A 22,681-nucleotide genomic window follows, 5' to 3' on the forward strand; every position below is an offset into this window, starting at 1 on the left:
GATAATTATTAGTTTTTTCTTTCACAGTAGCCACAAATTAAAATTGAATTCTCTACCTAGGTGTGCTGACAAATGGGAATTGAGAAGTTGAGGTAAAATATGCATGTGACAAAGTTTTGCATTACTGATAATAGTGTTAATAACTGTAAATTGGGCTGGAATAGAACTACCAGTATTTCAGCCATGCTTAAAAACAAATGAGCTTTTTTCTTGCACAACAAAATTGTAAAATGGAAAATTATCTCTTACAGATGGATCATGTACCCTTTCTTGTAAGAATACGGAAACCACATTTTTAATTGGAGGAGTGATTCATTTCCAAGAGGCTGGGGTTTGTGCTTCAGTGGGAGGTGTGAAAAGAGCTTCTTGGGAACCACAGAACCTGCCAATGGGGAAGGGCTCCTCTTGATTACAGAGTAATGGGTATCACCTAGAGCTTGTGCCCTTTTAAAATAGTTCATGTTCTAAATATTGCTTCTAATGGTGTTGGGTACCCTTGCAAATAGACAGTTCTTTCTGGCAGTTTTACTAAGCACTTGCCTTCTGTTTCTTGCTGTAATTAGACACAGCAATTACTTGTATGTACAAGAATTTCTAAATGGAAAGTTTTGTTACCAGTTTTAATTCAGTAGCCTTTCAGTTGTGTCTACTTGTAATTTCATGAGAAGCTGAATAGATGTTCCTGACCTACTTTCTCTGTGCTGTTCATTATAGTGTGTATCTCTACCATGTTGCCTGTTTAGGGACTCTTATTTTTCAGGAGGAACAACTCCTTCTAGTATCCCTTCATTAGGATGCATTTCTACTGCTCTAATCTAAAATTTGCTTTGGCAAAAATTAAGAAGCTATGGTCTCCATATTGTCAGTCCTCAAGAGAACATTTTTTCCCTTTTCTGATATTTCTAAGATAACTTTTGCAAGGAGTTATTTTCCCCAGGGAAATTTTCTCTTCTGCCTTGTTCATAATTCACTGACAAAACCCGTTGCTGTTATGAGATGGAGTACCTTTCTGTAGATGGATTCTCTTACTTCCAGATACTTTACCACTGTTTCTCTCACCCTCTGGCAAGATAAAGATTTTTCCAGGACAGAGGAATGAGGTTTCCTGTATTTAGATACTAAATCACATGTGTGCAATTGTTCTTCTGCCCTCAAGGTAAAATCAGTCATACCTAAAGATCACAGCATGCTCTAACTGTTTTCTTTATTTCATGACTTTACTTCAGTAGAAGGGTTAAAGAAGCATAAACTTTATTCTGCTTCTTCAAACAGCTGTTGACAACTAGAAAAAGAGCACTTGGATCAGTCCTAGGCAATGGCTAATGTTGAATATGGTGGTTCCTCTGGAGCAACTACTTACTGTGCTATTTCAATTACTACTTCAGTTCTCTAGACAAACTATTACTTTGACAGTGGCTGTCTGAGCTGTGTGACTATAGGGTTGGCTGAAAATTTGCCTTTTTTTCCTGCACATGGGTTAGCATATATGAATCTTATTCCATGACTGACTAACTTAAGGCAGTATTTCAGTGGATGTTTGTTAGGTATCTCAAATTCTCATGACTTAGTTGCCTTCTGTTACCACTTTGTGGGGGACAGTAGTTACTTTGCCACACATAACTTAGTGGGGGCTGCTTGGGGGGAATAATCCTTTACTGGAGGAGAAAAGCTTTGAGAAGTGTGGGATTTCGTTTGGCTTTTGTGTAAATTCACTGTTGAGGACAAAATTTACTTATGGTTGTAGGATTAGGCATGGATAGAGTTAGGAAAAGGGACTTACATGCATGTTTCCACATGTATTGGGAAACTTTAAGCTACTCATGTGGGTAATCTTTGTCTGATCATGGATTGGACCTGCTATTCTCTATTTCAAATGTTTGAGAAGGTATGTATTGAGAGAGTATAGATCTTAAATTGGGTTAAAAGTTCAGAAACAGAATTTACATACAAAAGCAAGCTTCTTGCTTCCAAAAGGCAATCCATAAACAGGGAAGAAATGGGTATTACTTCTATATTCAGAAAATATTTAGAGACGAGAGGGAGGGAGATATCCAGTGTACCTTAGTTTAACTCCTTAATTGCATTCTGACTGGCTGCATATGTAAAACAAAATAAAAAGAGATACTCAAGAAAACAGAAAAAATATTTAAAAAATACCGTTTGTCTAGAGTGCCTTCCAGGAAACTATGGGTAAGCTATTCATGGGGAAATGACTTCTAGGCAGTCATGTAGTTTTATTTTCCCAAAGCCAAAGTCTGGGATCAAGAAGAATATTAAGCTATTCAAAATTGCTGCCTGGAAAAGGTATTCTGAGACGGCAACACATGTACTTAAGCAAAGGAACTGCAGATGCTGCAGTACTTGGGAGTCAGCAGAGCATGAGACAGTGCATACAATAAAGGCAGGGGCTCTGCAAGATGCATCCACCATGCAGGCACAGCCGTGTCCACAGCATGTCCGCCTGTGTTTGTTAGCTACCTGGCTTAGGCTCCTCTAGCCTATAGTTACAGCCATAGCTATGGAGAGAGGCAGACATGTTATAGGTCTCTTGTGACCCTTCCTTTCTGCTGGCGCTATGCTTGTGTGAATGTATGGAAATTTTATCTGGAAGCAGCTGTTTAGGGTCACTTTAGCAACACAGTAATTGCAAGCCCTGGAAGAAGAGTATCTTGCAAACAGAAATTGTTAATGGCCTCTTGAGTAGCAGTGATGTTCTTTGCACCAGTACATGGGCCTGTATGTTAATATGTTTAGTAAGTAGTTTTGCTGTCCTGGGCCTATGCTGAATTATAAAGGTGAGCAGCTCACCTCAGGAGGAGAGAGGTAGGCATAACGGAACCCTATCATAGTATGTGAGATTGCAAGGCCTTCTAAGTTATCATTTGCCCTGTAATCGTGACAGGATGCTAAGAAATGGGATGTCATAGTGCAGAGATCTAGTCTGAAATAAGGTGAAATGTGAATTTGATGCTGTAGGGAATGCAACTATCGGGCTGTTTCAATGCAGTTCCACAAAAGAGAGCAGAGGAGAAGTTGGGGATACAGCTCAATCCCCAGCTATAATGAGCTTCTCTAATGGTTGTGAAATATTTCTTCTGTGTTCCTACTCCCTCACAGGGAGTGACACTGACAGTGCTGGTTCCTCTTTTTCCATCATGCCATATTTTGAAACCAGAGAAGTATTTTTAGAAACCACTTTTCTCTTGCATTCTTCGGGAATGTAGCCTATCCCTTTTGAAACCTGTAACAGTGTTTATGCATTGAAGTCCTTTGTTTTTTAGAGCTGTGAAAAATAACCTTAACAGGGGGGAAGTAGAAAGCAAGTGGATTGTCTTAATTCTTTATTTTATTACTGTCTTCATTTTGTTTCCTGCAGAAAACAGCCTCTGAGATCTGGAAAAGCTAAAGCTGTTGGGACAGAACTTATTCTACCACTACCAGGGTTGCTTTTTACAATAAGGCTTCCATGATTATACAAATACAGAATAATTGTGCATATGAAAAAGGAACAAGGCAAGATGTAAAGAGCATGTACATAAGCACAAAACCACTCACTTGCTTAGAGCCACTTGACAGCTTGAGTCAGTGGTTAGAATCTGAAGAAAATCTCTGAAAAATGCAGTTACTTACTCCTTCCATGCAGAGTCCACCTGGAAGCACAGGAAATACCAAGGTTGTTCATGTTCATTATGCCTACGGTACTTCCCCTCTGCCCCTTAAACATTATTTTCTCGCTTACATGGAGTTACTGTTATCAAAATGGTCCCAGTACTCACCAAATGAATGGTAGTGAGGCTTAAAATACAGAATGTCTGTGCACTTACTGTCTGTCTGTGTAGAATGTACCAGTCTTGTAAAACACTTTTTCTGTGTTTTGAGATGCGTTTGAGCTGTGTATTTGAGTGTCAGTGGCCTTGGGTGATGTGCCAATTGCTGAGCAGTCAAATGTGTGCAGTTCAAAGCAGCTCTGAACATTGCGCAAGGGGAAACATATTGACACAATCTGAGAAATCTGGTTGGATGTTCTCTGACATACTTGGTTTCAGTTGCTGAAACTGAATTTTATTTTTTCTCCTTGGGTAGTAATTGCATCTCAAGTATTTTAGAAATTACAGTCCTTTTTGGACCAAACAGTTTCTGCAAATTGAGCAATGGGGGAAAGGCCGAACTAATTATTGGCAAATGAGAATTGAGTTAATCTCTAATGTGGCTAACTGGAGACATGAGAGTTGGAGATTAATATATTAATAAAAAGTGCTCTTGAGAAGAACTAAGAAATTTCATTCAAAGAATTGATGAGGTATAGATAGAACTTTGGCTTGAAGTCAAGTGTTTCTAACAACACTTCAGCTAAATCAAAATGCAAAGGAAGGACACTTCATCCAATGTGGGAAGAGAATTGAATAAAGGTTTTGGAAAGAAAAAATCACAAACTACTGGTGTTAGCTTCTTAGTTATTTACAACCACCAAAGTGCGGAATGAGAACTATGAGGAACTTCCATGTTTTTTCCAAAGAAATGTCAGAAGTCATCAGGTATGCTCTAGAAATTAAGAGAAACTTCTTAAGGCTGACAAACACCAGAAAGGCTTCCCTTAGCTTAAGGTTTCATTTGAAAAAAAATTAGTATACAGGTCCCACACTACTGCACACTTGATGTAACTATAATTTCTAAGTGGAAGATATTCTAAATAAAAACTGTTGTGGTTGAAAAGGAGGAACAAAAAAAGAGCAACCAGGCAACAATAATTCCTATGCAGAATGATTATTGCAATTGTCTGTTTTTCAGAAGTTTTCACTACCCTTCTAGAATCTTGATTTAGAATACATTGCAGGATCTCATGCTGATCATCTTTGTCTGCTTGGGGGAGTGTGTGTGTAACAGGAATATACATATGCGCAGCTACTTCTAAAAGGTTATTAAGGAATTGCCATAATACATTATTGCTTTGAATCCACTTCTTCAATGAGCAATGATTTTGACCCTCACCAGAAGCTCTTATTAAGCCTAAAGTAGTTGTTTTGAAATGCAAACAGCTATTGGTAGAAAACTCCTACTCTGTTGTAAATCTGAGCTAAATGTTGTTACAAGCTTGATACATGTTGTCCAAAAGTGCTTCTTCCACTTTGACACGTTATTAACATTATGAAAAAATAACATACCTCTTACATTAAACTGTAAATAAATTTCTATCTATTAATTGAAGCTTTGAAAAGATCTTCCTATTCCTGCTGTCCTGCCTAGATTAAGGAATAAAATATTAGGAATGCATTGGAAGGATATTTGGCTTCAAAGCAGAAATTTATTAAATGATGGAAACAGTGTGGGTGCACACCTTTTCTGGTGCAAATTCCACACGTTATGTAGACATAAGTTCATTCCCCTTCTGCAGTTTGGCTTTTCTAACTACAGCAACATTCCGCATAAGTGTTTTCTGTGGCTTGATGTGTGTGTGTGTGTGCGCATGCACATACACCTAGAAGCTGTCTAGGATGTCCTCCCTGTCTCTTCTGTTTGAGTGGAAATATGGTTGTCTTGTGCATCCAGAAGCACAAGGGCTGCTCAGAGGAAAATGCTGGCCAGATTACTGCAGGGTAAAAGCCAGAAAGCACTTGGTGTAAAGGATTACTGAGACATTAAAAATGGTAATTAGAGATGAAACAGGTCTCTGACTAGACTTGTGTGAAATAAAAGATTTGGTGCTTATCATGAAGTTCTGTACCAGTTTGAGCTAAAAGGAGTTAAATGACTATTTAGGCATGGCTAACTTGTCTAAACTGACTGTTCAACATAATTTTCATACTGGAGGAGAAATTCAAGAACAGATAAATTTAAAGTAAGTGGCTCCTCCAAGTATAGTAGGAATACACATAAGATCCATAAAAAGTTAAATGATGGGTGCTTTGAGTAATTTCCATGAAGTAAAAATTTAGCATGTAACCCTAAATAATGCTTTCTATTGCATTATTTAAAAATTAGATGTCTGTTACAATTAAAAATTGCTATTCTTTGTTATTCTCTGCAGTGGGAAGATATAAACAAAATCTTAGTTGTTCTATTTATATAGCAGATGGAAGCAACTCATAACTGGTTCAGGTGGGTCATAGAAGTATTATGATTCAAGAAAACTAGTACTAAGGATAAGCATATATCTTGGTGTGGTGGATTCACCTTGGCTGGTTGCCAGATGCCCACCCAGTTGCTCTCATTCCCCTTCCCTCAGCAGGACTTGGGGAGAAGGGAAGATGGAAAAGCCTGTGGATGGAGATAAAAACAGAGTTCACTTAGCAATTACTGTGACAGGCAAAATAGGTTTTACTTGGAGAAAATTAATTTATTGCCAATTAAAAACAGAGCAGGATGGTGAGAAACAGACAAAAGCTGAACCACCTCCTGCCAGCCATCACTTTTCTTCCTGGGCTCAGCTTCATTCCCAACTCTTCTACCCGCCCAAGCAGTGCAGTGAAATAGGGGTTTGTGGTCAGCTCCTCTCTGCTGCTCCTTCCTCCTTATGCTTTTTCCTCTGCTCCAGTGTGAGTCCTCCACGGGGTACAGTCCTTCATGAACTGCTCCAGTGTGGGTCCTTCTCACAGGCCACAGAAAACCTGCTCCTGTGTGGGCTGTCCATGGGCAGCATCTGTCTTCAAGACATATCCACCTGCTCCAGTGGGGGGTCCTCCATGGGCTGCAGGGGGACAACCTCCATTGCCATGGTCTTCTGCATGGGCTGCAGGGGAATGTCTGCTCCAGTGCCTGGAGCACCTCCTCTCCCTCCTTCGCTGACCTGGCAGGGCTGTTTCTCACTCCTTTTTGTTACCTCCTCTCTGTCAGGCATTTTTAGCCCTTTCCTAAATCTCTTTTCCCTGAGGTATCACTGTCTTGGCCGAGGGGCTCAGCTGTGCCCTGCTGTGGGTCAGTTGGAACCGGCTGTGTCCGGCATGGGGCAGCCCCGGCCTCTCCTCACAGAGGCCGCTCTGCAGCCCCCACTGCCCGCACCTCGCCACAGACACCCAGTGCAATACGGGGTTTGTCGGCTGTCTCAGAAAAGCTACTGTCAAATTACTTGGAAAAAACCCCCACAATAAGCAACTGGCTTTGGTATGTTAAAACACTGTTTGACAAATCCTACATGGTAGACTTCGTGTCAGGGCTTTTCAGGACACCTTGTTGGGTAGACCAGGCAACTCTGAATTAAGGGATAGTGAAATCTGAGTATTGAGCCTGTCAGTGTGTGTATATGGAATTTAAAACTCAGTCTGCTTAGAGTTTCTCATCTAGCTTTTTCAACTTTTATGAAAAAACTTGCTTAATATGATTTAATAAGTAATAATTTTAGAGACCTGGAACAAGCGTGACATATTTATGACCATATACTCAATGTCATATAGATGTAAACATCTCCAAACTCTTACCCAGCTTTTCCTAAATAGTCTGCAGCTACGTATCTCTTTCTAGCGAAGTAGACTGTTTTAATGGAAAAGCAAAAGTTATTGGAGAAATTTCCCTCCAGTTGCCTGAATGCGTATGTATTACGTACATTCTCATTATTTGCATAATCATCTTCTTGCTCTGCTGATGTGTAAATCTGGAGCAGATGTTGTGGTATGCTTATATAGATACAGACTAATGGAACCTAATTCTGCCTAGGCCCTTTGGACACTAATTCCTTTATGTATTCATGTCTACAGCTGATAGGAAAAGCTTGAAAAAGAAAGTTCTTATACATGTAATATATTGGATATGGAAAATTAAACAGTATTAAGTTTCTCTTTCTAGCTGAAACCTCTAATATGGATCTCGGTCTTGTCTTAATTAAGACACGCATCTTCTCATTGTCAGATGAAGTTATTGACAGCATTTGTAAATAATAAAAAAACCCCAAACCCAACTTGTTAATATGTTAGTCTGCTCTTTAAACTTCTTCCTTCACTTGATTTTTTTTTTTTTTTTTTTTGTGTTCAGGCAGGTAGTGTGATGTAGTCTGTGACCATGTGAAGATTTCTGCTCTCCAGCTCGTAAGAACAAGGAGGTTGCTGAACAGTAGTAATTGTTAGAAGTTGAAAGCAGGCTGTGAAATGGCTTGGGCTAATTAGTTGTGACTTCAGCTGAAAGGTGACACCTTCAGGAGACTAACCCTGTATCTTGTATTGAAATAGTACTGTTCCCCCTTAAGTAAAGACTCTAGACTGGAAAATATTTCTGTAACTGTTCATTTTAAATGGAGTGAGTAAAATGTGTATACCCCAAAGAAAAGACGAACATAGGGAATGCTAGGAACGTAGTACAGAACATTTCAGTGACTCTGCAATAGTTGCCTTGTTTTTAGCAGGATTTATTGACTTCAGCTAAGCATTAGACATGCAGGACCTGAAATGACTCTAAAACCAAACAAGCATTGTTGCAGTGCTCAGGTTCTGCATGGGTGCAGCAAGTGTACAGGGCCAGTAGGGTCCTGGCACAGTGCCCTGGCAAATAAACCTTCCCAGAATACACAGATCTGGGGGATGCAGCACAAAGCTGTATTGAAACTTGTGTGCCTTGGAGTTCACGAGCCTTGGCTGTGCTCAGATAGAACATGAGAACTGGGGGATTCTGCAGCATGTAATCAGTCCACAGTGGTCGCAATTCAAGGATTATGGTCTGAATATGTCTGAGCTGGTTCTGCATAAAACTAGCTCAGCTTCATAGATGAAGTGGGTAGTAACTTTTTCAGATCCATGCTGGTACTGGAAGTGATACAGCTGTTCAACCAGGCCTGTGATCATTCTTGTCTGTCTCCCTTGCCATTATTGCTTTATAACAGGAAAACTTATCATGGGTGCTTGAAAGTTGATTGTGTTTTTGACAAGTTCTCTAGGCTTTTCATCAGCTTTCTTCCAAAATTTAAGAAGAAAAAGTTGAAATCAAATGTCTCGGCTTGCTATTTAGATCTGCATGATGGATCCTAAATTGTTCAGCCTTATTTTTTGACTTGCTTACTAATGTTTTTGCTTTAAAAGAACTGTACACGCTTGTCTTAGAATTTGAGATTATTAGAAATGTTTTCTGTAATTTCTGTAAATGGCTGTTCTGCCACATGAATTTGTTACAGCTTCCCACTATGTCCATGGAATTTGAGCTGGAATTTAAAACAGGAAACTTCTGTGCTGAATTCAGAGCAAGATAAAAATTAAATCTTTAACACCTGTGTCCTGCCATTTGCCATGATTTGTATTATGGTTGGTTGAACTGCTACCAGTAGGTATCTTGTGATAGTTATTCAGATTAGCTCTTTTAAAACATTCATGTGTGGTATTCAAGGCACATGTAGTAGGACTATTTGCATACTGAAATGCATGTAAATATTCAATTATAATTAAGATGCTCTCATTTCAAGTAAAATGTAAAAACAGCTCAATATTAGGATTATGAGAATACTAGCCTTGTATATGTTTCTAGAACAGATAAATTTTAAATGTCTGATTTGCAGGAAGAATGTTAGTGTTGATGATGGAGAGAAGTAGAGTTGTTCATGCTTTAAATAAGACATGTGGCCAAGAATCAGAAGACCTGCATTCTAGTTCAGCTGGTGCTGGTGTGAACCTTACTGTGAACAATGTCTTCCCTATTCTTTACCCTTTGTTTACCTTGTAAAGTATTGTGGGTAACAACTTTCATCACTTATTTGTACAGTACCCAGCATGCTAAGACTCTCCTCTGTCTGGTGCCTTAGAGTTTTAGAGTAACAGAAATATTAAGGGGGGAAAATACAATAGAAATACTACAGAAGTATGCAACTGAAACCTCAATGATTATATAGCCATCCAAATACACAACTAAGGCAATAAGTTTAAATTGTTTTTTTTTTTAAATCTTTCCTTGATGGTTTGTATTTAAAATAAAAAAACAGAATAAGCCAAACAAAACCAAAAGACCTGTAAGAAACTGTCACTGGTTCTACCTCTTTTCTTTTATCCCTGCTCCTTCCCAATCGCTACCATTGCAAGACAGTTCTCTTCAGGACTTCCTACCTACTTCAATAACTCATTGTTCACTGCTTTTTTTTTTTTCTTTTCCATGCCTGTTCTTTCCACATTGTCCCATCCTACTGCTTGCTTGGTTCACCAAGTATTTCATTTTGTAGACTATCAAAAGCACCCATGTTTTGAGACTGAATTCTACTTCCCTACAGCCTTGATTGTATTCCATCAGATCTCAACATCTAAGGATGTCTGGTTTTTATGGTTAGTTATGCAAGTTGTGGACTGTACCCCTGTCCTTTCATCCTTAATTGCAGCTTTTAGAGATGATTCAGCACAACACTTAAATAGTACTTGTACACTTAAGGGCTTTGCTGAATTTTGACATGGAACAAAAACCACAAATGCAAGTGAATGGGGGAGAAAAAGCAGCAATTTCAACCTTGGAAACACTGTAGATGACATGGAAAACTACTGGTCTGGGGTTCTGTTTTATGTTACCTGCAAAAAGCCTTTTTGTGAGAGATGGCTGTTGCATAGATTCAAGTACCTATGACAGAGCTGTACTAGATGTGGTCAGTTTTTCTCCCTTGCCAGCTACTTCTGCATGTTTTGAAGGTATACTTCTGACACTAAAAAGTCTATTTTTAGACGTAAGAAGCTTCTTGAATGCAATCAGCCTCTATAAAGCCACTTCTTCCATTATAGTAATCTTTTTGAATACTATCTAGTCTTTAGCTACTGTTCTAAGTCTAAACAGGCTTTTCAGTTTCTTCTAAGAGAAATTACAGTCTCATCAATATGTATTTGCATGTTTTCCCTTTCCCAATTATGAGAGCTGGAAGACTAGTCTCTGCCATCATCAATTCTTTGTTAGAAATGAATAAGCAGTTGAGGTAGTGTCTTGGGTGTAATTCCAACGTTTTTATGATAACATTTATGCTACTGTCTTGTTGGCAGTAAAATATATGACTGTATTGCCATTATTTATATATTGGGGGAAGGAGTACAAAAATACCATGTAAAGTATGTTAATTCTTTTAAGAATTGGCTTTGTTTTCCATGATTGTAGCTGTAGCTGGGTTTTTTCCTGTGTGTGATGATGCAGATAAAAACAAATCTTACAGCATATATTATAAACCGCTATGAAACATTTTGCGAAAGTCATCTGGATCTCATTTGCTTGTAGAATTGTTATTCTAGTCTGTGGTACCTATTGTGAACTTCACTACTGTGAAGATGAATAAGAAGCAAAACAATAGTGTTCCTTCTAGATGAAATACACTTTAAAAACATCAGATTGTGTGCTTTAACTATCTTTCACATGCTGCTGATGCGAAAATCCTGTTGAATTTGGTATTATAATTAGAAGACTTGCTGTAGTGATTTGTTGTATTCATGTGAAGAGCAAAGGCAGTGTTATCTGTATTAGCTGATGTACTTAGCATGTGCTTCATGTTCATGAAATTCATGTTAAATTATTTCAGTGTTTCCCTAGGTAAATAGGCACTTAAGATTTTATTTGTTCACGTTTTTATGGTAGTTTTTATATCTGAATTTGTACTTAATGCAGCTTGGAAATCTTTGAAGATTGAAAGGTTTCAGTAAAAACAACGTATAATAAAATCTCTCAATATTTTAATTGTGCACTCAGCACACTCCCATTATGTTTTCTAGTCTATGGGAAGTTCTAGCAAGTCCGACAGCACAAACCAAATAGAAGGATCTAGGCTAAATGGGTTGTAGAAGGAAGAAATGCACTGTTCTATTTTGCATCCATGACTAGATGACTTGTATAATCAGTGTTAATCAATATGGACATCTGATCTGATATCTTACCCGTTCCTAGAATTGTATGGGTTTTACTGCTTTAATTCAGTCTCGGGGAGCTTCAACACTAACAAAATTATTTGGTATAAATACAGTTTCAAAAGCGACTGCTCTAAAGCTGTGGATTTTTTTCTGGTTATGTTTCTTATGTGCTGAAGACTTATGAGCCACCATTGCAATTGCTTATTTTGAGATCTGGCCATGATAGTTTAAATATGACAAATCTGCTTTTAGGTGTTTCTTTGAAAGCACATGATAGCTTAATTTTACAAATCTGAACTCTTGAATGTATAAGAAAAAGGATTGTTGGGGTCCTGATCCCTTGTTCCTGTTAACGCTGATGTAAATGTCTTGATGTCACATGTTTTTCAGGTGAATGGTGATTAAACAGCATGATTGGGACTAGTATTTGTCATATAATGTTGATGGTCACGTGTTGATAAACTTTGAAGTTAAAACAATGAGTATTGTTTAAAGGATGTTGAGCTAGCAGTAGAGAATGCGTTTCTGGGTTACTAAAAGAAAAATTTTAGAGGAATTAGGTCTCTCTTTTCATTTCAGCCTTTTAAATTTTATCATAGAATGCTTTTAATATCTGCCCATACCTTTGATTGAAATTATCTTTAGAATTGCATCAGCAATTTTCAACATAGCTCTCTGTATTTCTTCAGCTGTTCAAAGCCTGCTGGTGTTAATGAGAATTGAGACTATTGTTTCCTCTCTTCAGTTATATCAGTCTGAGGAAAAATTATTAGTTCTCCTTAAATAATGTCAGAGTCTGCATTTTGTGATGACATTCGGTTCAAAGCACTTTAAAAGTTTTTGAAGTTGTTTACGCGTACCAGTCTCTACTACTTTCTGTGCTCTCTGTGTTCCCCTTCAGTTTTGCTCTGCCCTGGGCTTTTACTGTTTTCATCTTTTGAGTTGTCCCTTTCTGTTACTTCCAGAAATCCTTCAAATTCACTTCTCATGAAGTATGCAGAACTTATTTCTTCTCCACCTCCGTGCCCACCCTGCCTTTATGAACTCCATTAATGCTTGATATAACACTTCCAGATTTGTAAACTGAATAAGGTGCTTACAATTTTAGTACAAAATGAACTTGGCAAAATTTCAATTGAGAGGTGGAATCTCAGCTTTAAACTTGCTAGTGGCTGCATTGCTGTTCTAGCGATCTTGTGTGGATGGCTAGCTTCAAGTCAGCTTCATTGGGTACAATGAGCAGCCTAAGTACATGTTCATTTAAACTAAGTTTTCTTGGTTGCCAGCAATAAGTAAACTTGTGTTTAGCTGGGATTATAAGGATTAAACTGTCCTGAGGATCTACCAAAACATCTTTAAATACTAGACAAAACCTTTATTTGAAACTGGATTTCATAACTTTGATGGGGCTGCCTTAAACACAAACATGCACATATGTAATTTAAACAGCTCATGGGAAAGAGCTGAATTTATTCATGTTTGAACATCACCAAAATTGTTAAGACTTAATTACAGCTGCCTGTAACTTAGTTTCTGCCCCTGCTTTGAAGACCATTCTAACTGATTCAACATGCTAAATCTTTGTTTTTGGTATGTAGATATAAAGGAAGAAAAATGCACATGTGGGGAAAGGGTATTTCTGCTAATACACTAGTAAAAATAATTCTATTGCATTGTTTGAATTAGTCTTTAAAAAACCACTTTTAATTAAACTAGTACCCCCGACTTCTTTAAAGGCTTTCATATGAATTTTGTTTGCTTCCGTAGGTTACCAGTCTAATTTGAAGCCCAGCATTACTCTGATTTATTTTTTTATGTACTGTTGTGGAGGGAGCTGCAACCCTGAGCTATGCAGGTGCAGTAGGTTAGCCTGCACACAACTGCTATGCTCTCTCCTTGGCTTTTAGAGCAGCACAGCATTTTTCAGTCCCTGTCAGTTCCTCTCAGTAAGGCTTACCAGAAAATGTTCTGCATCTTGCTGACTTGTGTTCTTTCTTGTCTCATTCCTAGAGAAGAAATGTTGCTTCGTTCTCCCATGTGCCTCAGAGCCAGACTGCGTGTAGCAAAACTGATGAGCTCAGATCCCTGTGTCCAACCAACAAGACCTCCCTTAGTTATTAGTAGTCACTGATCTCAAGGACAGTGTAGCTAGTACTCTGTTTTTGTCATGATGGAGGCTAAAGCTGGGATCATGGTATATAAAAGGTCATGCTTACTACCATAGAAGATTCTCTCCTAGAGTGTTAAAAGATTTCTATAGTTTAGATTTGTAGCTGAGTGTGTACCCTTCTGAAGACTATGGTACAGTATGTGGAGGAGGCTTGTTTTTGTGTGATGTTTTGGTGTACTAAAATTTGTCATGGATATGCTTGCATACTATCCTAAACTTTTATTTCAAATTCTTATGTTACATGCTCAGATGCCACAAGTCATCAAATGAATAGGTATGAGAACGTGCTCCTATCTGTCCCAGGCTGAAACATGGTATGTGATAGTACTTCTGCCTCTGGCCTGTTCCGATGAGAAGCAGGTCAGTTCTGGTTTACTCCACAGCTCATGGCTGCAGTCATATTCAGACACTTGGTGCTTGTATTTGGCTGGCTTATGGGGATCTACTGTTCTCCATTTACTATAGGTGGATCATTTTTCTGGACAAACTTAAAGGTTTTGGGTTCATTTTTCTCTATGGTTTTAAACATTAATACATGCATAAATCTGATTTCATATAATTTGTTGCAAATACTTGCAAAATGAATGGGTTTATTTTTACATTTCGCTTATAAAATGGGGCCTGTGTTATGTTTTCTGAAGTTAGTTTTCCTTTTCTGCAGAAAAAATCACTCCACAATTACACCTTTCAATCTCCAGCTTTCATATTTACTGTGACACTGGAACAGACATTGCTGCAGTTGTGTTTGAGAAGCTCTCTGGTGTTTTAAAGTTTAGAATTAGAAGTTACTCTTATGTTAAATTTCTTTTGTGCATCCCAGACTAATTAAGAATCCATTAACATGAACTGCTTTGCCACTTTTTATTGGTCATGAGGCTAGAGGTGTTGTGTAAAATCCTTGAAATTTATTTCACCTTCTAACTGGAGTGTTTAGGGAATAATCACTTCTGAAGTAATATTCCAATAATGATACTTCAGCACTTAGAGACTGGGTACACACACATTTCAATATATTTTCATATGTAACCTGAGAACTCTGTATTCATGTGTTTACTTCTATTTTGATTCTACTTTGTTATTTATGTGTATGTATACGTATATAAAATCTTTCTCATACTGGGTGTGATTGTTTCACTTGTTCTGCTTGCAGTTAAATATGTGAAAGCAAAACTTTCCTGATGTTTTTAATCCTTGCTCAGTGTTTTAAAGAGGAAAAAAATCTGGTATAGCCCTGCAAATGCCATGTGGAAAATAGCCATAAATATCACCTAATGACTATATTCTGCAAGATATTTTAAAATATGCCTCTAACAAGCAATTAGAGAAAATGGAAATAAGGCAGAAGGTGTACTTGCTGCCCTTCCTACTGCATTATTAAAAAAGTAATGCTCAGTATCCCTGTCCTTAGTACAGCTGGTAGAGAGCCCTCAGCTTATGAGGCTTTCCAGTCAATATGCGTTTGCAGAGCAGTGTAGATAGGGGATTCCTTTAGCATCAGGCTGAAAAACCCAGAAATCCTCAAAGAAAAATTAAATCTAATTGCATTAATTTTTCAGTCTTTAGATGCTAAGCAATTGAGAGATATATCGGAAGTGAGATCAGTTGCAGAGAATGGATACTGCTGTGTTATGGAATCTGTGAATCATTTCAACAAGTAATTCACTTCAGTTAAGCTGAAGTCAGCTGAGTTCTTACAGTACCCCATGCTCTCTAGTCAGACTTGAGGACAGGCTTCTTTCTTCCTCTTGGGTACTTCCTGCTGTGGTAGAAGAAGTTATATTGTTGAATGCTAGAGTACATTTCCAGTAACATAGCAGCTGTAAAGACTGGACACTCTTCTATAGCTAAACTAAATTTTAAAAAACAAATAAAAAAAAAAAATCTCAAACCCGCCCCCCCCCCAACCCCGAAGTCATTAGTGCTTTAAAGAAACTGAAGTAACATTTGCAATACAGTAATCATCCAAGTAATGCTTAGCTACTCATCACAGATTTGGTTTGTGGAAATCATCCATTGATTGTAATTGGGCATAATAGACATACTTTCCAATGGCCTTCTCGTCTTCTATTTTTAGAATTACTTTCCATAAAGTATTCTACATCTTTTCTTTGCCTGAGGTGTAAATGTTTAATAATTTGGTATTTCTCACTTGAGTTATTAAATTTAATAGTATGGTTTGTGAGTAAAAGATGGATTACGGATTGAAATGTTCCTGGAGTTGTGGGGTAAAGGTAGGAGGAAATCAGGATGCCTTTGCTCCCCAACCAGTCTGATCACTGTCAGTGGGAAGAGAGGACGTTCTGCTGTCCCTGGGGTACCTCAGTTCATACCTGAGGCTACAAAAATCAGGTGCTGTGGGGACCTTGTCCTGTAAATTACACAACCTCCTCAAGTGAGCCCCTTCTCTCTCCCAGGACTCTTGCATTTGCCTAATATTTGACACTCCAAAACACTATGGATTTTTTTGTCAGCTGAGCCAGACTTCTGCGGATGGAGGAGGAAACTTGAAAAGGGACCTCACAGTAACCACATGGCCCGTGACTGGTGTCTAATCACTAATTAGGCCTCTGGGTAGGATATACTTTGTAAGCCTGCAATAGCTTGCAGTGTTTCTTCAGAAACTGGTGGGTGCTGTCAGGAATACTCAGTGTCCCTTTTTGTTGTATTTGTGGGTTCTTGTTTTACTTCAATGAAAACAACACAGCAAACCACACCCACCAAAAATTCTCTGACTCCACTGCCCTCATTTTCCCTCCTTCCATTTGTTTGCATGTATTCACTACATCCTCTATTTTGCATACATTTACTCTCTGGCTCAGTGAATTGTGTCCCACTTTGCCTTCCCAGTAGAGCTTTTAATTTTAGAGGATAGGGTCTGGAGCCACCCTTGCTGTGGAATCCTCTGGGGACAAAAAGCAATAACAATGGGATCTTCAACCTACTGTTTGAAGTGGGAGTGAAGGGCTTTTCCCTCCCACTACCTGGCTCCTTTCTGGAAGGAGAAGAGGAAAATAAGAAAAGGGGACTGCTGCTACGACCACAGCTGCTACCACCACTGTTAGCATCATTTAGTTGCTGCAGCCACTCTCACTGCCAGCACATGGGAGTAATTAACACTGTGAGAAGATCAAAGATGTGAAGTGCATACCCTGCTTTACATATTTCCATGCAGAACAGATAAATCAAAATGAGAAGTCAGCAGAATTATGCAAAGCCAACTTGCTGCTCTTGGCTTAGTTCTCAGAATGGCAAACTTGGATGCTTTTTGTTTCAAATGTGACTTGAAAGCATCACGTACTGTAATATGGTAGAAGTAAATTATTAATGTAAACAGAGCTCTCTGCTGCTTGTAAAACATCTCTCATAAAACTGCACTGCTGGCTCTCAAGGCTAGCGAAGGCACACTAATTCTACAACAAATTACTCTACTTCCTAGAACTGTTGGATTATATCAAAGGTCCAATTGGAAGCCATCATTGCTCTCTGCTCCAGTGTTAATATATCAGCTTTTCCATTAATTGCATGATGGCTGTTAATTTAATCTACAACAGATCAATGGTAGTGAACTATGGAGTATGTTACTTCTATTGAATAGTAAGTGAATGGGATGTTTGAACTAGCTTAGTGTTCTGTTGAAAAGGACAGCAACTGATTGATGTGGAAAAAATGAATGGGAGGATAGCACTGCAAAATGTGTGCAAGTCTTTTTATCCTTTCTACCCTTTTCTGATACTACATTAAAGTTATGGTCATAACGTCTATAGCATTCATGCAGGTTTCTGTGAAATCCCTGACAATCAGGGGATAGCAAAAATTAAATGCAGTTTGCTGTTTTTTAAAAGTATGTTATCTCCTCTGCCCAACTCTTCCAACCAACTCCTCCCTTGTCTTATGTGGCAAAAAACTATCATAACTGTCTTAGTAACTGAGCTGAAAAATCCATGTAATTGAACTGTAGCTCAGCTGTTTGTGCATCCTGTTGACAGGTTTAGTTTCAGGCCCCTAGAAATCTTAGAATTTTTTTCTATTATTTTTCTTAAATGAACTCTCAGCAGTAAGAATGCGAACAGTCTGAGATATTTAGGTACAGGATTAAATGATGGCTACCAAGAGAGTTGCAGCTGATATTTCCACTTCCTACTTGTATCAAAAGATTACTATTGTTTTGCATTTGAAAATTCCAATTACTTTCTAATGTATTATCAGCTAGGTTACATGTGGTATTTAATATAATGGAGTTCTGAGCATGTCTTCCAACTCTTGCATACAATAGTTTTTCTTTGATTCTGATAAAATGCTACCTTCTCTTTGCACTCTGAAACAGGAAGTTAAAGGAATTTACTGAGACTTCTGGTATAGAGTTGATGAACAGGAATTGATTATTAGGAGGGAGCAGGGAGCCTCTTCCATGAAGTCTTGGTGAGCTATTGAGAAAGGTTGCTGTAATAAGAATACTAGCCTCGAGGCGAGTGGTTCCTATATACCTCCCTGGCCAGAGACAGCAGATCAGAGTGCCAGCGGCCTTTTGGTATGGATGAAGAAGCAGTAAGGTGTAGGCAGTTCAAGAGATGAAAAAAATCACTCTTTTAAGCTGTGGTATCTTCATATGCGGGGAAGAAGACCAACTTGGCTGAACAGAGAGCTTTGGATGGAACTCAGGAAAAAGAAGAGAGTTTATGACCTCTGGAAGAAGGGGCAGGCAACTCAGGAGGACTACAAGGATGTCGTGAGGTTTTGCAGAAAGGAAATTAGAAGAGCCAAAGCCCAACTAGAACTTAACATGGCGACAGCCGTAAAAGACCCCAAAAAATGTTTCTATAAATACATCAGCAACAAAAAGAGGGCTAAGGAGAATCTTCATCCTTTACTGGACATGGGGAGGGGAAACATGCTGACAAAGAACAAGGAAAAGGCTGAGGTACTTAATGCCTTCTTTGCCTCAGTCTTTAATAGTAAGACCAGTTGTTCTCCAGGCACCCAGCCACCTGAGCTGGAAGATAGGGATGGGGAGCAGAATGAAGCCCCCACAATCCAAGGGGAAATGGTTAGTGACCTCTACACCACTTAGACACCCACAAGTCTATGGGACCTGATGGGATCCACCCAAGGGTACTGAGGGAGCTGGTGGAAGTGCTCACCAAGCCACTTTCCGTCTTCTACCATCAGTCCTGGCTAACCGGGGAGGTCCCAGTGGACTGGAGGTTAGCAAATGTGACGCCCATCTACAAGAAGGGCCGGAAGGAGGATCTGGGGAACTACACGCCTGTCACCCCGACCTCAGTGCTGGGGAAGATTATGGAGCAGATCATGTTGGGTGCCATCACACAGCACATGCAGGACAAGCAGGCAATCAGGCCCAGTCAGCATGGGTTTATGAAAGGCAGTTCCTGCCTGACTAACCTGATCGCCTTCTATGACAAGGTGACCCGCTTAGTGGATGCGGGAAAGGCTGTGGATATAGTCTACCTAGACTTTAGTAAAGCCTTTGATGCCATTTCCCACAGCATTCTCCTGGAGAAACTGACTGCTCATGGCTTGGACGGGTGCACTCTTCACCTGGTAAAAAAATTGGCTAGATGTCTGGGCCCAAAGGGTTGTGGTGAATGGAGTGAAATCCAGTTGATGGCCGGTCACAAGTGGTTTTCTCCAGGGCTCCGTGTTGGGGCCAGTTCTGTTTGATAACTTTATCAGTTATCTGGATGAGGGGATCAAGTGCACCCTCAGAAAGTTTGTGTTGGTCTGCTAGAGGGTAGGAAGGAAGGAATCCTCAGAGGGATCTGGACAGGCTGGATCAATGGGCCAAGGCCAATTGTATGAGGTTCAACAAGGCGAAGTGCCGGGTCCTGCACTTGGGTCAAAACAACTCCATGCAATACTACAGGCTTGGGGATGAGTGGCTGGAAAGCTGCCCAGTGGAAAAGGACCTGGGGGTGTTGGTTGACAGCCGGCTGAATATGAGCCAGCAGTGTGCCCAGGTGGCCAAGAAGGCCAATGGCATCCTGGCTTGTATCATAAATACTGTGGCCAGCAGGAGTAGGGAAGTGATTGTGCCCCTGTACTCGGCATTGGTGAGGCCACACCTCAAATACTGTGTTCAGTTTTGGGCCCCTCGCTCCAAGGAAGACATTGAGGTGCTGGAGCGTGTCCAGAGAAGGGCAGTGAAGCTGGTGAGGGGTCTGGAGCACAAGTTTTGTGAGGTGTGGTTGAGAGAGCTGGGGTTGTTTAGCCTGGAGAAAAAGAGGCTCAGTGGAGACCTGACAGGAGGTTGTGGAGAGTTGGGTGTTGGTCTCTTCTCCCAAGTGACTAGTCATAGGACAAGAGGAAATGGCCACAGGTTACACCAGGGGAGGTTTAGATTGGACATTAGGAAAATTTCTTCACTGAAAGGGTTGTCAGACACTGGAACAGGCTGCCCAGGGAGGTGGTTGAGTCACCACCCCGGGAGGTATTTAAAAGACAGTATGGATGAGGACCTTAGGGACATGGTTTATTGGTAGACTTGGCAGTGTCAGGTTAACAGTTAGACTTGATCTGAAAAGTCCTTTCCAATTTGAATGATTCTATAGTTCTTTGTGTAAACCTTACTGTCTTTTACTGCCAGCAGGAATTTGGATAAAGGAAGGTAGGAGAACACAGTGTTGTTTTAACCAGTGTTGCAACAGAAGGGGGGGTTTTCTTAAATTTTGTGTTTCTTGTGCGGATGACTTAAACACTGACGGAATTTAAATGGGTAGCAGTTTGAGAAAACAGAAGGAATGTATAATATTTAGGCCATGACTGAAATGATTTGCTCTTGTATTTTAAAAAAGTTATAATGAATGTATAGAAATGTTTGTAGGACACCCGATGCTCTTTTAATATTTGTCAAATATGTATGTAAAGGGAGTACAGGAGTCTTACAGTATGCTCATTTTCAGTATGGTAGTAGTCTTTAACACTGTCTGAAAGCATATATGCTTTGTTCTCAGAATTCACTGATTGTCGAATCTGATTGCTTTAAATTAGACTGCTTTACCATTAAAAGTTTGATGTAAGACAAGCAACCTTTTTTACTGTTAACTTCCTTTTTTACTGTTAGGAAGATCTTCAAGAGTTCTGAAAACTACGTTAATGTCATTAGCTGTATGGGGAGCATCTAATGTCTTAAGCTGAATAAGAATTGCTATTGCTCACATTACTAGGCAGTGGAGGCTGGTGCTAAAAAGACCATTTCAAAATGCAGGTGCATCACACTGCAGTAATGGATGCATTTAACAAATGCGTTTGAAGTTAACTTGATAAAAAATGATTAATCTCCCAGCAATTTCTGGTTATTTATTCAGATTACTTGCTTTTGTTCCCCTTTGCCTTTCTGCCTTAATGTGGTAAGAGAGAGAAAAAGACAGCTTTCTGTGAAAAGCTTCCGAAAACAATAGGTGGATGCTTAAAGTGTAGTAGGTTTGAGAAAGCCTCCATGATATCCTGTCCACAGTCAGCAGGAATATTCCCTTGACACTTCTGACTTGGCTTTCTGTCTTTTTGAAACACTTAGCAGAGGAGCAACACTGCTTACTAAGTGTAACTGTACAAAAGGAGTAGGGGAAGGAGAGAATGTAGGTTTTTGGTATCATCACCAGAACCAGGAGCACTGATTAGTGTGCCCGGTAGTGGCCATCCCTTGAAAAGCATCCTTCCAACTTATGCTTCAGATTTCTTTTGTCCTGACGAGGTATGATGAGATCTTGCAAGATTGTCTCACTTCTTTTGCACGGTGTAGCTGAATGCATGCTTATTCTGTAGGTTCGTTAATTATGTGCTTCATTTGGTTAAGAAATTTTCCTGATAACCAAAATCGAGACTGGGCGGCTGTTTTGTTTGTCTCAAAAGTATCCTTTATTAAAAGTTGGGTTTATTTCTATCTTGTACCTGTGATAGCTGTATGTTCTAGTGTGGTTAGTCCTTAAGGTTAATGTCAGCAGGCAGGGATTGTCTTTCCGTGGCCAGGTCTCTGACTGGATCTCCCTATCCTTAGGAGACACTATGCTAGGAATGCTGTAGCTTTGACCTGGATTCTTATGATGCTGTGATTAAATAAAATTGTGGTCTGCCATTTCCTTTCAATGTGTATTATTCATTCCTCTCATAGCAAACTCACTCATACTTATCGGGTTTTCTGTCTGTTTTTGAATGGGTATACAATTTGGTAAAAGGAGCCCATCTGTACAGAAACGTACAGCTTTCTGACTTCTAGTTGTGCTTTCTTCAAAGATCACAGAATCACAGGGAAGCAGAGGCTGGAAGGCACATCTGGAAATCATCTAGTCCAATCCCTCTGCTCAATGCAGGGTCGACTATAGCATGTTTCTCAGGGCTGTGGCCTGTTGGGCTTTGAGAGTTTCAAAGCATGGAGACTACATAACCTCTCTGAGCAGCCTATTCCAGTGTTTAGCTAATCTCACAGTGAGGTGTTTCCGTATGTATTTCAGTTTGTGCCCATTGTATGTTACTGAGAACCACTAAGAGTCTGGTTCTGTTGTCTTTATGCGCTACTGCAAGACTGGGTATTTGTACACATTGGTAAGATCCCTCTCTGAGCATTGCCCTTTCTAGGCTAAACAGTGCCAGCTCTTTCTGCCTCTCCATGTATATCAGGTGCTCCAAGCCCTTTATCTTCAGGATCCTCTGCTGGATTCACTCCAATAGGTCCATATCTCTCTGGAGAAGCCCAGAGGCAGTTGGACTAGATGATCATTGTAGGTCT

General features: G+C 39.5%; 1 protein-coding gene across 1 annotated transcript in view; it reads left to right on the top strand.

The window, feature by feature from the left end:
• The first annotated feature begins 996 nt into the window (after nt 1-996).
• Nucleotides 997-22,681, top strand: part of DOCK4 (dedicator of cytokinesis 4) — a 224,539-nt gene continuing 202,854 nt past the window's right edge. The window contains 1 exon segment of the mRNA XM_059817216.1: nt 997-1,156. Coding sequence (XP_059673199.1) covers nt 997-1,156 — 160 coding nt within the window.

The sequence above is a fragment of the Gavia stellata genome, chromosome 4, assembly GCF_030936135.1.
Source record: "Gavia stellata isolate bGavSte3 chromosome 4, bGavSte3.hap2, whole genome shotgun sequence".
Taxonomy (NCBI): domain Eukaryota; kingdom Metazoa; phylum Chordata; class Aves; order Gaviiformes; family Gaviidae; genus Gavia; species Gavia stellata.